General features: G+C 39.3%; 1 protein-coding gene across 1 annotated transcript in view; it reads left to right on the top strand.

Moving 5' to 3' along the window:
* The window catches only part of MROH1 (maestro heat like repeat family member 1), a 176,801-nt gene that overhangs the window by 112,047 nt on the left and 49,913 nt on the right, over nucleotides 1-14,841 (top strand). Inside the window, exons 31-33 of the mRNA XM_074202153.1 lie at nucleotides 461-613; nucleotides 3,109-3,263; nucleotides 13,302-13,467. Of these exons, the coding sequence (XP_074058254.1) occupies nucleotides 461-613; nucleotides 3,109-3,263; nucleotides 13,302-13,467 (474 nt within the window). The remainder of the gene's footprint in view (nucleotides 1-460; nucleotides 614-3,108; nucleotides 3,264-13,301; nucleotides 13,468-14,841) is intronic.

Genomic DNA, 14,841 nt, shown 5'->3' with positions numbered 1-14,841 from the left:
ACACTTAGAACTGGGTTCTTTCATAGGAATTTGACTCTTGCCATTGCCTGGATCTCAACTAGAGATTTATATCAAGTTTACCTCGGTCTGATGAATAAGAGATCTCTTAGGAATCACCTTCTTGCTTTTCAACCACTGAACATATCTGTACATTAGACTATGTTTGTTCAAATATTTATTTAAATTACACTTAAGGGAAAACCTCATCTTGTGTTGGGTAAGCTTTATTATTGTTGGATGGGTATGGGGTGAAAGTTGCCATTTTTGCCTTCTGTTCTTCCTTGGTCCTTCATCACCTGGCCACTCAGGCAGTTTTAGCAACTTAAATGATTTCCTTATCACTCACAGTGTGTAGTTGATTTTGTTAACCTCTCTCACCCACTGGACCCCATCCTATTATATGGAATGTATATGAATCTTTTTCTCCTAGTTCCTTGTCATCTAACTTTTCTCTCTGCAGATTACTGGGAAGCGCCTCCCCCCAGATCAGTTTATCTCCTTTCTCCTGACAACATTTGAAGGGCTGAAAGACCCTGATATAAATTGTGCCCGTGCCGCCACAGTCATTATCAACTGCCTTCTGAAGGAGAGGGGAGCTGTATTATTGGAGAAGGTAAATAGCTGTCTGGGCTCAGTGAAGGAGCTGTCTAGTCCTTTTCCCCATAGAAACTGATTTTAATGTTTATGAGTCACTAACAAGCCTTCCTGTGCAGAGCCACACCTATTACCTGTCTCTTGGAAGTTGAGAAGGGAAACAGTAGTGAGGTGAATGACATTTTAGGCCCTGTTATTAACCTTCCAGGAGAAGGATCTGCACTGCAACAGCTCAGAGAACTCTGAAAGAGCATGAGAAAACAAGCTTTTATTGGGCAGATCCTAAATTGAAACCCTGGGTCTCATCACAATTTGCCCCTAAACCTGGTGCTTTTTCACAACTGTGCCCCTTCAACCTCCATTTACCTCAAACAAACTAGACTTTAAGGCATCTTACTGCTTGCTGTTAGCCAACCTGGCCAAGAGAATTTCTTTGTTCCCCCCTCCCCCTGCCCCCAAGAGTGATGCTGTTTTGCCAAGGAATAAAGCCAGCATTCTCCTGTTGTTTTTTTTAGAATTTTATTTATTTAAGACAATGAGGTTAAGTGACTTGCCCACACAGCTAGGCAATTATTAAGTATCTGAGGCTGGATTTGAACTCCAGGGCTGGTGCTCTATCCACTGCGCCACCTAGCTGCCCCTAACATTATCCTGTTTTGCCAAAGACTCGTAGCTATGCAAGGATGCTAGAATTTAAAGTACTAGCTTTCCTTTCTTTAGTCAGCAACCAAAAAATTCTTCTCCCCAAACCCTGTTTCCTTGAACCATTCCTTCATGGCACGTCACTATTTGGGATTGTTCTGCCTCCTTCTGCCCGGTAGGTTTTGATTCAAAGCCAATTAGCATTAGGCCCCCGGGGGCAAACCTGGATTTGGGTCCAAATCCTGACCTAGAAAGTTTAGCAGAGAGAGCAGCTCCTGGAGAAGTAGGAGCCTAGGGTTTTAACATGCTTTCTCTTTCCTTAACATGCCTTCTCTTTCCTTTTTAAACTTTGGATTGAATTTTCTTTTCATTTCCACCCACTGACATTTGGGGGTTGTAATTGGAAACACCAGTTTTCTTCCTTCCTTGGCTTTCCTGTTACTTCTAGAATTGCTGCAGAGGTCCAGATCTTTACCTATTAGAGCTGGCTGTACCTGGAATTGCTCCAATCTTGATGACTCACCTTCTAGACCCATGCAATCCAGACTAGATCCTGAAACCAAAAGTGATGTTAATCCTTCCCAAGGGTTTGGGGGAAGGTCCTAGATCAGCTGGTAAGGAGGGGACAAGAGAGATGCTTTTGGCAATGACACCAGAAGATTGGCTATATCTCTAAATTGCTGTTAGTAGCTTATACTTTGCTTTCTTTGTCAGAAATTGTCTGTTTTCTGCTCTGAGGCAGAAGTATCTGACTTGTAGTGAGATTTGACCTTGGAACTAGCCTTTTGTAATCATCTTAGTGAGGGCTTTTAAGGCTATTAAATATGAATAGAACTTGTGGGGTGAATTTGCCCCTTGGGTCTGGAGAGGTCTTGGGGGAAAAAAAGGAAACAAGTATGTATTCTCTGTAAGGCACTGTCCAGTTCACTATAAACAATGCTTGGTTAGAAAGATATTGATGGGCTCTGTATCAGAGGAGCTCTCAGTCAAGGAAGCTACAACTATAATACAAGTTGGAATCTGATGAGAGGTGAGGGAAGGAACATAAGCAAAATGTCATAAGAATTCAAGGAGTGAAAAAAAATCATTTCTTATATAGGTATGAGGCATTTGTGCTGCTTTTTTGAGGCAAAGTTTTGCTATCTTTCTGATAAAAAGATTGAAGGATATTCCAGGTAAGGAACACAGCATGAACAGAAACAGAAAAGTATGAATATGTGCTTACAGAAAAGCAACCATTTCGGGGGGGCAGCTAGGTGGCACAGTGGATAGAGCACCGGCCCTGGAGTCAGGAGTACCTAAGTTCAAATCTGGCCTCAGACACTTAATAATTACCTAGCTGTGTGGTCTTGGGCAAGCCACTTAACCCCATTGCCTTGCAAAAACCTTAAAAAAAAGAAAGGAAAAAAAGAAAGAAAGGAAAGCAATCATTTATGGGAGGTTTGTAGGGGTCAAGTCTAGAATTTTCCATGGTTAGAAAAATGCTCCCTAACCTGTTTCATTATTGACTCAGTAGAGTCTAGCACATAATTCAGCCCATGACTATTTCTTATTAATACCTATATCATAAATTTCTTATTAATAAATTAATTTCTTATTAATACCTATATCTAGTGATCCTAGACTAGGTTGTTGAGGGACTAGAGACCCCAGAAGAAACAAGAGAAAGGCCCTACATCAGTTGCTAACTAGGTTAGGACTTAGAACCATATTTGAACAGGAAAGATTTCAGAAGAATCGTATTTGGGAAGCTGGCTGACTTTGATTTCCTGGAATTTCTTCCCTGACCTGGAAAAAAAAGGGGTGGGGGAGGACTGTTGTTTTTGCTTATCCTCTGACCCCATGATATGTTTGTTATACATTTCTCTGTAGGTGCCTGAGATTATGGGTCTGATTCATGGCAAATTATGTGAGGTCAAGGACGAACATATGGCAAAGGCTATCCAACAGAGTGTATATCTCCTTGCATCTCAGCATAAGGCAGCAGTGGTGGCCAGTCTTTTGGCCAGTCCCTTGCCCTTTGACAGGTATGATTTCTATGGGGCTAATGTGGTCTGTTAGCAGGGCAAATGCTAATCCTATGGTTCTGTAGTCCTGGAGGAGGTTCCCTCAGCATTTTTTCCAGGGCTCAGCATTTTCTCATTTACACATTCTGTAGAATCACTTAATGGATTTAGTGTCACCTGTAGTATAGTGAACTCAAACTCTGAAAAAGTGACAGGATTTTTCTTCCCTGATTCTACTCTGATATCATGGCCACCCACATTGAGCCTTTTACTAACATAGTCCAGATACCTCAGCTTGTGAGGTTCCTTCACACCTCAACTATGACCCTTCCATTTCTTGAGCAGGTTCCATATATGCAGGTTCTCCTGTCTCATCATTCTAGGACAAAGGTTAAAGGGAAGTACAGCCAGCAGCAGGCATGGCAATGATACAGACCTTACCTGCACTAACCCTCTGTAAGTCTGAGGTTATCTCTCTGCATATGGCTTTACATCCAGTGAGGTCCAGTTGGGACCAAGAGGGGAAGAAGGAAAAGGGGGAAGAAAGAAAAAGGATAGTCTATTTAATATTCACACATAGCCTGCACCTGCTCATAGAAATTCTTAATTCTTGCTACACCTTTTTTTTAATTGTTTTTTGCTTCTATACCATAAACTCATTAGATCAGGCCAGGTTTTGGCTTTTAGTAATAGAGTTATGAATGTTAGGTTTGGAAGAAATCTTTTCAAACCTCCCACTCTATACATTGTTGAACTCCCTTCACTGAATCTTTCTCTCTCTGACTTCTCTGATACTGTCCTAATCTCCATCTTCCTCTCCATAGATTCTCTCTCACCTTCACTGACTCCTCTTTTTCATTTCCACCTTTGAACATTGGTCAAGATTCATCCCTTGACCTTTTGCTGTCTTTTCTGTATGTCCTGAATTTCAGCAAGCTAATAGTTTTTTGTGTTCTCATCTATCCATTTGCTATTCAATTAGCTTGATACAAATGATTTTCAAAAATTTATCTCTAGTCTTTTACCTGAGCAGGCATCACAGGACAATTGGATTTGAATATCTCCTCATTTCTTCATTTAATCATTTCAAAACCAAACTTTTTTTATTCTTTATAAATCAGAGAGTTTTTACTTGAGGTTAAGAACTAAAGGTATCTAGGGCTCTGGATAGATTTCAGGGGATTCTGAGAATTATATAATTGGTTTTCCATGATATTTGAATTGTGTCCTTTTGGCTGCTTGTAATATTTTCTCTTTGACTTGGGAGTTCTGGAACTTGGCTATAATATTCCTAGGGGTTGATTTTCTGTGATCTCTTTCTCTGGAGGATCAGTAGATTCTCTCCATTTCTATTTTGCCCTCTGCTTCTAGGATATCAGGGCAATTTTCCTGTAGTAATTCTTTGAAAATGATGTCAAGGCTCTTTTCCTGATCATGACTTTCAGGTATGCCAATAATTTTTAAATTATCTTTCCTAAATCTGTTTTCCATATCAGTTGTTTTTTCAATGAGATGTTTCACATTTTCTTCTAATTTTTCATATTTTTTGGTTTTGAAGTAATGAGTCCTGATTTCTCGTAAATTCATCAATCTCTCTGAGTTCTATTCTTTGTCTGAAGGATTTGTTTTCCTCATAGAGTTTTCTTATCTCTTTTTCCATCTGGCCAATTTTGCTTTTTAAAGCATTCTTCTCCTCAGTAACCTTTTTGAACTGTTTTATCCATTTGACCTAAGCTGCTTTTTAGCATGCTATTTTCTTCAGCATTTTTTTGGATTTCCTTGACTAAACTGCTTGACTTCATTTTCATGTTTTTCCTGCATCTCTCTCATTTCTTTTCCCAGTTTTTCTTCTAACTTCCTCATTTGATTTTCAAAGTCTTTTTTGAGGTCTGTCATAGCCTGAGCCCAATTTCTGTTTTTCTTGGAGTCTTTAGATGCAGGAGCTTGTGCTTCCTCATCTTCAGACTGAGTACATTGATCCTTCTTGGGATCATAGATAATGTATTTCTCAATGGTGTTCCTTTTTTCTCTGCTTGCTCATTTTCCCAGCTTAAGCCTGTTTTGGGGGTGCTTCCTGAGCTTTTGGGACACTCCCACAAGGATCTCAGTGTGTGAGGCTCTGTCCTCCCTCCTGGTCTGTGAATGACCATATGCGCCCTCCTCTGCTACAGGGCTGAGGTGGGGTGGGCCTTGCTGTTCTATGGGGGGGCCCAGACTGTGATCAGGATCTGAATGTGGTCAGAACCCCAGAGTCCTGCTCCAGGGGCAGAGGACAGAGCTCAGCAGTCTCTCTTCACTCCCCTCCTTCAGCTCAATGGGCTCATGCCCTGGGAGCTCCTGCTTACTGACTCTGCCTGCTTATGTTTCCTGGACCTGGAATGCAGTGGCCATGCTGCTCGCTGTGTGCCCTGAGGGCTGGACTTCATGTATTCGCTCTGGCAGAGGTCTCCCCGCTGTTCCCGCAATTTGTGCCTGGTGTTCCCTGGGGTGTAGATCAGGAAACTGCCCCAGCTGCTGTGAGCTGCAGCTCCCAGCACCCTGTGGCTGCTTCCGGGAGGCTGAAGTTCTTTTGCTCTGGTGGGCCACCCCTCCAACCCCGGGGAACAGAGCCTTTCTGCTCTTTTCCAGGTTACCTTGAGTAGGAGAACTACTTCACTGGGTCCCTCTGTGGGTTCTGTCTCTCAAAAATTTAGTTAGAGTCCTTAATTTAGAAGTTTTATGAGAGAGTGCCTAAGATACAGTCCACTCTTGTTGCCATCTTGGCTTCACTCCCTAGCTTTTCTCTTAATATTTAAAATTTTTTTAAAAATATCATTTGATTTTCCAAATATTTTTTGAAATATTTTTTAAAATATTCATTTGTTTTTCCAACTACATGTAATGATAGGTTTTTACCATTCTTTTTTTTGCAAGATTTTGAGTTTTACATTTTTCTCCCTCCCTCCCTTTCCTCCCCCTGACAGAAAACAATCTGATATAGCCTCTATATTTATAATAATGCTAAACATAGATCGATAATGATCATGTTGTGAGAGAAAATCAGATCCAAACGGAAGAAAGAAAACCCTAGAGAGAAAAAAATGACATAATACATAGACAACTTTCAAAAATTTAAAATAATAAGCTTTGGTCTTCATTTAAACTCCACAATTCTTTCTCTTGATATGGATGGTATTTTCCATCACAAGTCTTTTAAAATTGTGTGATTATTGTTCTGCTGAAATGAACAAGTCCATCATGTTTACTCATCACCCCATGTTGTTGTTAGTATGTAAAATGTTCTTCTGGTTCTTCTCATTTCTTTTTTTTAATGATTATTTTCACATTACTATAATAATCTTGTTGTGAAAGTAAACATAAATCTCCTTCCCCACAAAAAAGATAGAGAAACCTCAAGAGAAATGAAGTGAGAGAAAAAAAGTGAACTTTGTCAATGTTCAGATACCACCTGCTCTATTTCTGGGATGGGTTACATATTGTAAGTCCATCTGAGTAGTTGCTTCAGTATTTTTCCCACAGTTGCTATTGTTAACTGTTATTTCCCTCCATACTTTTCCTCCCCACTCCCATTTTTTCCTATTCTCTCTCTCTCTCTCTCACCCTCCTCAGATGTATGTTGTATCTGACTACCCTCCCTCACGATCTTCTCTCTTCTGTCTACATTCTCCCCCTCCCCTTCTCCTTTCCCATTTCTCCCATACCCTTCTTTTTCTTTTTCCTCTAGGGTAAGATATGTTTCTATTCCCCATTGAGTGTGTATGTTATTTCATCTCTGAACCATTTCTGATGAGAATGAAGGCTCACTCATTCACCCTCAACTTCCCCTCCATTGCAAAAACTATTTCTTGATTATTTTACATGAAATATCTTAGCTCATTCTGCTTCTCCTTTCTCTTTATCCCAATACATTCCTTTTTCACTTATTGACTCCATCTTTTTACTATATTATACTATTATATTCAGCTCCCTTCTGTGCCTTGTCTATATATGCTCTTTCTAACCACTCTTCTAAATGAGAAGGTTCATATCAGTTATCAGTATCTTCTTCCCATGCAGGAATGCATGCATTTCAACATCATTAAATCCCTCATAATTTACCCTTCTTGTCTACCCTCTCTATGCTTCACCTGAGTCCTGTACTTGAAGATCAAATTTTCAGTTCAGCTCTGGTTGTTTCAACAAGAAAGTTTGAAAGCCTCCTATTTCATTAATGTCCATCTTTTCCCCAAAAGAGGATGTTCAGTTTTGCTTGGTGTAGTGGATTCTCAGTTGTAATCCAGCTGAAATATTATGTTCCAAGCCCTTAATGTAGATGTTGCCAATCCTGTGTAATCCTGACTGTAGCACCACAGTAGTTGAATTGTTTCTTTCTGGCTACTTGTAGTAATTTCTCTTTGACTTGGGAGTTCTGGAATTTGACTATAATAATCCTGGGAGGTTTTTTGGGGAGATCTCTTTCAGAAGGTGATCAGTGGATTTCTCAGTTTTTATTTTACCCTCTGCTTCTAGCATCTCAAGGCAATTTGGCTGAATTATTTCTTGTTTGTTTTTTTGTTTTTTTTTTTCAAGGCAATGGGATTAAGTGAGAATCTGAGGCCAGATTTGAACTCAGATCGTCCTGACTCTAGGGTCAGTACTTTAACCACTGTACCACCTAGTTGCCCCTGGATTATTTCTTGAAAAATGAAATCTAGCCTCTTTTCCTGGTCATGACTTTCAGGTAGTTCAATAATTTTTAAATTATCTCACCTGGATCTGTTTTCCAGGTCAGTTGTTTTTTACAATGAGATATTCACATTTTCTTTTATTTTTTTATTCTTTTGTTTTTGTTTTATTGCTACTTGATTTTTCACAAAGTCATCAGTTTCTTTCAGCTCCATTCTAATTTGAAGGAGTTGTTTCTTCTAACTTTTTTTTAGGTTTTTTTGCAAGGCAAATGGGGTTAAGTGGCTTGCCCAAGGCCACACAGCTAGGTAATTATTAAGTGTCTGAGGCCGGATTTGAACTCAGGTATTTCTGACTCTAGGGTCAGTACTTTAACCACTGTACCACCTAGTTGCCCCTGGATTATTTCTTGAAAAATGAAATCTAGCCTCTTTTCCTGGTCATGACTTTCAGGTAGTTCAATAATTTTTAAATTATCTCACTTGGATCTGTTTTCCAGGTCAGTTGTTTTTCCAATGAGATATTTCACATTTTCTTTTAGTTTTTTTTTATTCTTTTGGTTTTGTTTTATTGTTACTTGATTTCTCACAAAGTCATCAGTTTCCTTCAGCTCCATTCTAATTTGAAGGAGTTGTGTCTTCTTTTTTTTTAGGTTTTTTGCAAGGCAAATGGGGTTAAGTGGCTTGCCCAAGGCCACACAGCTAGGTAACTATTAAGTGTCTGAGGCCGGATTTGAACTCAGGTACTCCTGACTCCAAGGCCAGTGCTCTATCCACTGCGCCACCTAGCCACCCCAAAGGAGTTGTTTCTTCAGAGAGCTTTTATCGCCCTTTGGACTGCTTTTTCCATTTGACCTAAGCTGGTTTTTAACATGTTACTTTCTTCCGTGTTTTTTAATATCTCCTTCACCAAGGTGCTGATTTTTCTGCATCACTCTTTCCAACCCTGGTCCTGGTAGAATAGACCTTTCTGGTGGATCTACCAAGTTGTCTTAGGCTGGCAAATTGTTTCACTCAGTCTTTCTGTGGGTTCTGCTTCTCTTGTTAGAGTTACAATTTTATGGCTTTTAGAGTTTTGGTGGGGAGAGCTTCTGGGAATTCCTGCCTCTATACTGCCATCTTGGCTCCATCTGTTTCTGCTCATCACACTCGGCATCAATTCACAAAAGTCTTTCCAGGCTTTTCTGAATTCCCATCCCTCTTGATTTCTCATGGAACAATAGTGTCCCGTCATGTGCAGATATCACAGTTTTTTCAGCCTTTCCTCAATTGATGGACATCTTCTCAATTTCCATTTCTTTGCCATTACAAAAAGAGCTGCTATGAATATTTTTGTACATATGTGATTTTTTTTTTTTACCCTTTTCATGATCTCTTCAGGATATAGATCCAGATCTTGCTGGATCAAAGGGTATGCACATTTTTATTGCCCTTTGGGCATAATTCCAAATTGCTCTCCAGAAAGGTTGGATCAGTTCACAGCCCTACCAGCAGTGCATTAGTGTCCCAGCTTTTCCACATCCCTTCCAATATTTATCATTTTCCTTTCTAGTCATATTGACTAACCTGAGAGGTGTGAGGTGATACCTCAGAGATTTTTTTAAAATTTGTATTTCTCTAATCAGTAATGATTTAGAGCAATTTTTCATTTGACTAGAGATAGCTTTTGATTTTTTTGTCTGAGAATTGCCTTTCCATATCCTTTGTCCATTCATCAATTCCTACAAATAATTTAAAGACTTCCCATCCCTAAGAAAAAAGTAAACAAACAAAAACACCACTTTCCTTTTTTTCTTAGAATGACTAGTCTGTACTTCATACATTCTATCTTTGATTTCTTTCTGTAACCATTCACTTTGTTACCCCTAAATCTGACTTCCACTCTCATCACTCAATAGAAACTACTTTCTTTGAGATGACCAATGACTTCTTAATTTCCCAAACCAATAATCTTATCTTAGTTTTTGTCTTCCTTAGTCTTTCTACACTCTTTGACTCCATTTATTTCCATGTTGTCTAGATAATTTCTCTTCTCTTTTTATTTTTGTGACACTGCTCTTTCCTGGGTCTCTTACCTCTTTGACTATTCAGTCTGGTTATCTTTTGCTTTATTTTCTTTCTTTAGCACCTTAAACATAGGTGTCTCCAAGATCTATTACTCAACTCTTCTGTCTTTCTACTTTCCTCTTTTGCAACTTCATGTGTTCTGACCTCAGTTACTTAACCCTATGTATATATCTCCCATATCTTTATGATAACTCCATTGAATTCCAGTCCCATACTTTCAGTTCCTTGCTGAACATCACTTAGATGTCCTGTCAGCATATCCAACCCAACATATTCAAAAATTAACACAATTTCTTCAGAAAATATGTCCCTCTTTTTAACTTTCTCTATTTCTGTAGATGATGCTACCAGTCTTCTAAACAACCAGACTGAAAATATCAAAATGATATTTGTTTGATTTTCTTGTTCCTTGACATTCATTTTATTGTTAGGTATTAGGTTATTCTCCTTATGAAACCTCTTCCATGTTTGAGTGTAAACAAAAGGGCAAGTACTGTGAGTTTTTCACCTCTTTAACTTTCTCATTGCCTTGCAAAAAGTTTATGCTTATAATAAAGCCTCTTTGAATTGCAAACTGAAAATTTCCACATCAGTAATATTAAAAATATCTTATCTTACCTTTCTAATTTATAATCTTGCATGTTTGGCTCTCATTATAGCTGGAGAAAACCAAAACTTTAGAGAGCTACCTTTCATTTAATACCTAAAGGTCTTCTCAATACTTTGAATGTCCTTTTATGCCTATGATTATAAGTTTAGTCCATTTTGACCATAGCTTCATTTTATCAGAGGGGAAAACCAGCCTTCTAACACCTTTAATAAAGTAGGTACAGAATCATAGAAAAATAGTGCCTTAAGCATTATTCTTAAGTTCTCTTAAAGAACTTAGGTAAACATCAAGTTTATTTCATTTATTTTCTCCCTCATTCTTCCCCAACTACCCATTGGAAAAAGAAAGAAAAACAATTTTTTAACATTTTAACAGTCAAGTAAAACAAGTCCCTATATTGATCATATCCAAAATTGCATATCTCATTCTGTTCTATCTCTGTCAAGAGTTAGGCAACATTTATTATCAGTCCTTTGTAATTGTGGCTGACTATTGATCAGAATTATTCATTTTTATGGTATTGATATTAGAAAATAATTTGTTTTTTATAGTTCCCTCATTCTACTCTAATTCTGCTCAGGCAGGTTTTCCCAGTCTTTCCTTTCTCAGAAGGGTTTTGTAGTTAGTTCCATACTCATAGAGAATATTGGACATGGGACCATGAGAGATCTATGACTGGGGACAAACTTACCCCTCTGAACTTCAATTATTTATTTGTAAAAAGGAAGTAACTTGCAACACTATGAAGAAGTGTTTTATAAACCTGAAAGTATTATATAAATGTGAGTTATTTTTTCCATTTTATTTCATTTTTTCCCAATTACATGCAAAGATAATTTTCAACATTCATGCTTTTTTGTTTTTGATTTTTTGCAAGGCAATGGGATTAAGTGACTTGCCCAAAGTCACCTAGCTAGGTAATAATTAAGTGTCTGAGATCAAATTTGAACTCAGGTCCTCCTGATTCCAGGGCCAGTGCTCTATCCACTGTGCCACCTACTCGCTCCAACATTCATGGCTTTTGCAGACTTTTGACTTCCTCATTTTTTCTACCAGCTTCCCTTCCCTCCCCCCTCCCTATGGCAATGAACGATTTGATATAGGTTGTGCATATATAATCATGTTGAACATTTCCTTATTAGTCATGTTCTGAAATAGGAATTGAAACTAGGGGGGGAACTATGAGAGAGAAGGAAAAAACATAAAAGAAGTTAAAAAGGTTGATTTGCTTTGCATTCCGAGTCCATTGTTTTTTTCTCTGGATGTAGATGGCATTTTCATAACAGATCTCTCAGGATTATCCTTGATAGCTGAACTGCTGAGAAGAGCTGCATACCTTGTAGTTCATCATCTCATAATGTTGCTGTTAATGTGTCCAGTGTTCTTCTGGTTCTACTCATTTCATTCAGCATCAGTTCATGCAAGTCTTTCCAAGCTTCTCTGAAATCCCATTTCTCCTGATTTCTAATAGAACAATAGTGTTCCATATTTGTTCAGCCATTCCCCAATTGATGGGCAATATCAATGTCCAATTCTTTGACTTCAAAAGCAGCTGCTATAAATATTTTTGTACATGTTGATCTTTTCCCCTTTTTATGATCTCTTTGGAATATAAATCTAGTACTGGTATTGCTGGATCAGAGGGTATGCACAATTTTATTCCCCTTTGGATATAGTTCCAAATTACTTTCTGAAATGGTTGGATCCATAAATGTGAGTTATTTTAAAAACAAACTTGAGGCCTGGAGAGGTTTAGTAACCTGTCCATACACCTTCTCTCAGTAGTATTTTTTTTTTATGTACCACACTACCTTACTCTGGACCTATTTAAGGCTTCCATCTTCCTCAGGTTCCAGGTGGTGGTCCTATTTTGTCACTGTCAACTGGTAAATAATATGGGTAGATTAGAGTTAGGTGGATGACATCCAAATTTGGCATGCTCTGCTTGGGAACTGGTCCTAAGAAGGCCTTACTGATTTGAGAGTAGTCCCTGGGACTCTGATCCTTTGTCGGGGAGGGTGAGTGGGGAAGATGTTCTGGACTTAACTGTATTTCCCAAGGAACCTCTCATTAATAGGTTAACTCTTAAGGCTCCAAAATGATCTGAAGGTAGATGTTCCTCAGGATTTGGCAGCTTTGTTGAGTGTTTCTGTCATAGTGTTGGTTGTGATATGAGAACCAATGCTTTCCTTTACCACTCACACTGAACTGAGACTGTGGTTGGCTGGTGGAGCACTCAAAAACTTGATTTTCTGTGATTACCATCATCTTGCCACTTCTTTGGTGTTTAACATTTGTTCACATATTATTGTTTTATTACATGTATATTATATCCCTCCAACTAGGCTTTGAGTTTCTTAAGTACAGGAACTATATTTTCTGCCTGAATGTTCCATAAGATCCTATAATATTTTTTTAGATTTTTCAAGGCAATGGGTTTAAGTGGCTTGCCCAAGGCCACATGGCTAGGTAATTATTAAGTGTCTGAGGTTGGATTTGAACCCAGTTACTCCTGACTCCAAGGCCAGTGCTCTATTCACTACCCCACCTAGCCACCTCCAAGATCCTAGAATATTAAAGTGGAAAAAGACCTGTGCTTCAAGCCCATAAATGAGAAACTCCATAGTTTCTCAGTAACTGTCTGTTTATAATCATGAGGAGTAGTGGTAACCTTGGTGTGGTGATGAATTTTTCCCCTATCTTCTCTGCTTTATTTAGTCATACCTGTTCCCTTTGGAGGGCTCTAGCTACAGAACCCACTCTAACATCCCAAGTCCTGGAGCTTCTTTTAGATAAGATGAATAAAGATGTCCCATTCACGGAGAATAAGTCCTTCCTGTTGAGCAGCAGTTATGACCGAGTGGCCACAGTGATCCCACTTGCTGTGAGTATAGTAGCTTTGGTCTATCCTTTTCCCTGCCTTTGATGCGCAGGTATGTCATGGGATTCCAGTGGGCTGTGGTGGTCGAGGGATAGGTGATGGATTGATGACTCGGGAGAGGGAATAAACCATTGGAGTGGGTATATACCAATCCCAGAGGCTCTAGAGTAACATCTGACAGAGGTAAGCCTCCCTTGGCTCCTAGGGCTTACTTTATTGCCTTCTCTCCTCCCATCTGGCACTTAGCCTATCACCAAGCCACCTGATAGCCCAAAGGAAGCTTTTCCCCCTTTTAATGAATATACCCACAAGCTGCTTTTCTTTTTTTGGCACTTAAGTCTATCAGTACTCCTGTTCCTAGGAGTATAGATAGGGAATATTGTGGGCAGGTTCTATACAGGATGACCCTGGAGACCATGGTATGTATTCATCGGTCTTCTTCTAAGGTCTTTCTTCCCTATTTCCATAGTCTCTTGCTTTCTCTGGTGCTGTTGCCTTGGCCTGTTCATATTTTCTCTTTCTTCCCTACAATGTGCTGGGGCAGGGGGATGATGTAGGAGAGGGTTGTAGTAGAGGGCATGAGAGGGTCAGGGAGGAGAGTCTTGACCTTTCTAGAAGCTGTCATTCTGGATATCACTGGCTGAAATGCTCTTTTCATTTCCTCTACTCAGGTGTCTTTGCCAGTCCCTGCTTGGGGAAATAACGCATCACTATATAATGCCTATTAGCTCTAAGCTCTAGCCTCATAAAAGGCCTCTCAGGTGTTCATCCCCAAGGGAGATCATTTTGCATTTTATCCCTTTAAAAAAAAATAAACCCAGCTTGGCAGCTTTTTAAGCAGTAAAACAGCTGTGAAAATTTCCTCCTCTTCTCTGAAGAGCCGAGTACAGATGGTACAGGATCAGTCCCTGTGAAAGCCAACACTTTGCCCCTCCCTCCCTCCCTTGTGCACATTGCAGTCACCCCCAGTATGTTTGGTGCTGGGTAATTACCGCGCTCTTTAAATCAGCCGGAATAAGGTTATGCAAGTGTAATGTTTGCATGTGTGTAGTCTTCCTGCCCATAAAATCTGAGCTGTCAGATCTCCTGTTCTCCCCTCCCCCTGAGCAGAGAATTCCAAAGCATTTTAGTTTCAAAGTGAAATGGCCCTTAATGGTGGCTTTTGTGCTTTGTTTCTATTGGTCCCTTTTTTGATACTATAGGCCTCCAAGCCAGAGTAGCACAGGACCTTTGGAATCATTGTGGCCAGAATTGGAAAAGAGTACTAAGAGCTGACTTCCTTTGTTTTTGTAACTGACTGAGCCTAACCCATTCAGGTATTGTGGTAGTACTGGAGATCCTTTCTTTAATCCTCTTCTTTTTCTCCTCCCCCCATCC

The sequence above is a fragment of the Macrotis lagotis genome, chromosome X, assembly GCF_037893015.1.
Source record: "Macrotis lagotis isolate mMagLag1 chromosome X, bilby.v1.9.chrom.fasta, whole genome shotgun sequence".
Lineage (NCBI taxonomy): Eukaryota > Metazoa > Chordata > Mammalia > Peramelemorphia > Peramelidae > Macrotis > Macrotis lagotis.
The sequence above is the reverse complement of the archived record's forward strand: the minus strand, read 5'-3'. Positions and strand labels throughout refer to the sequence as shown.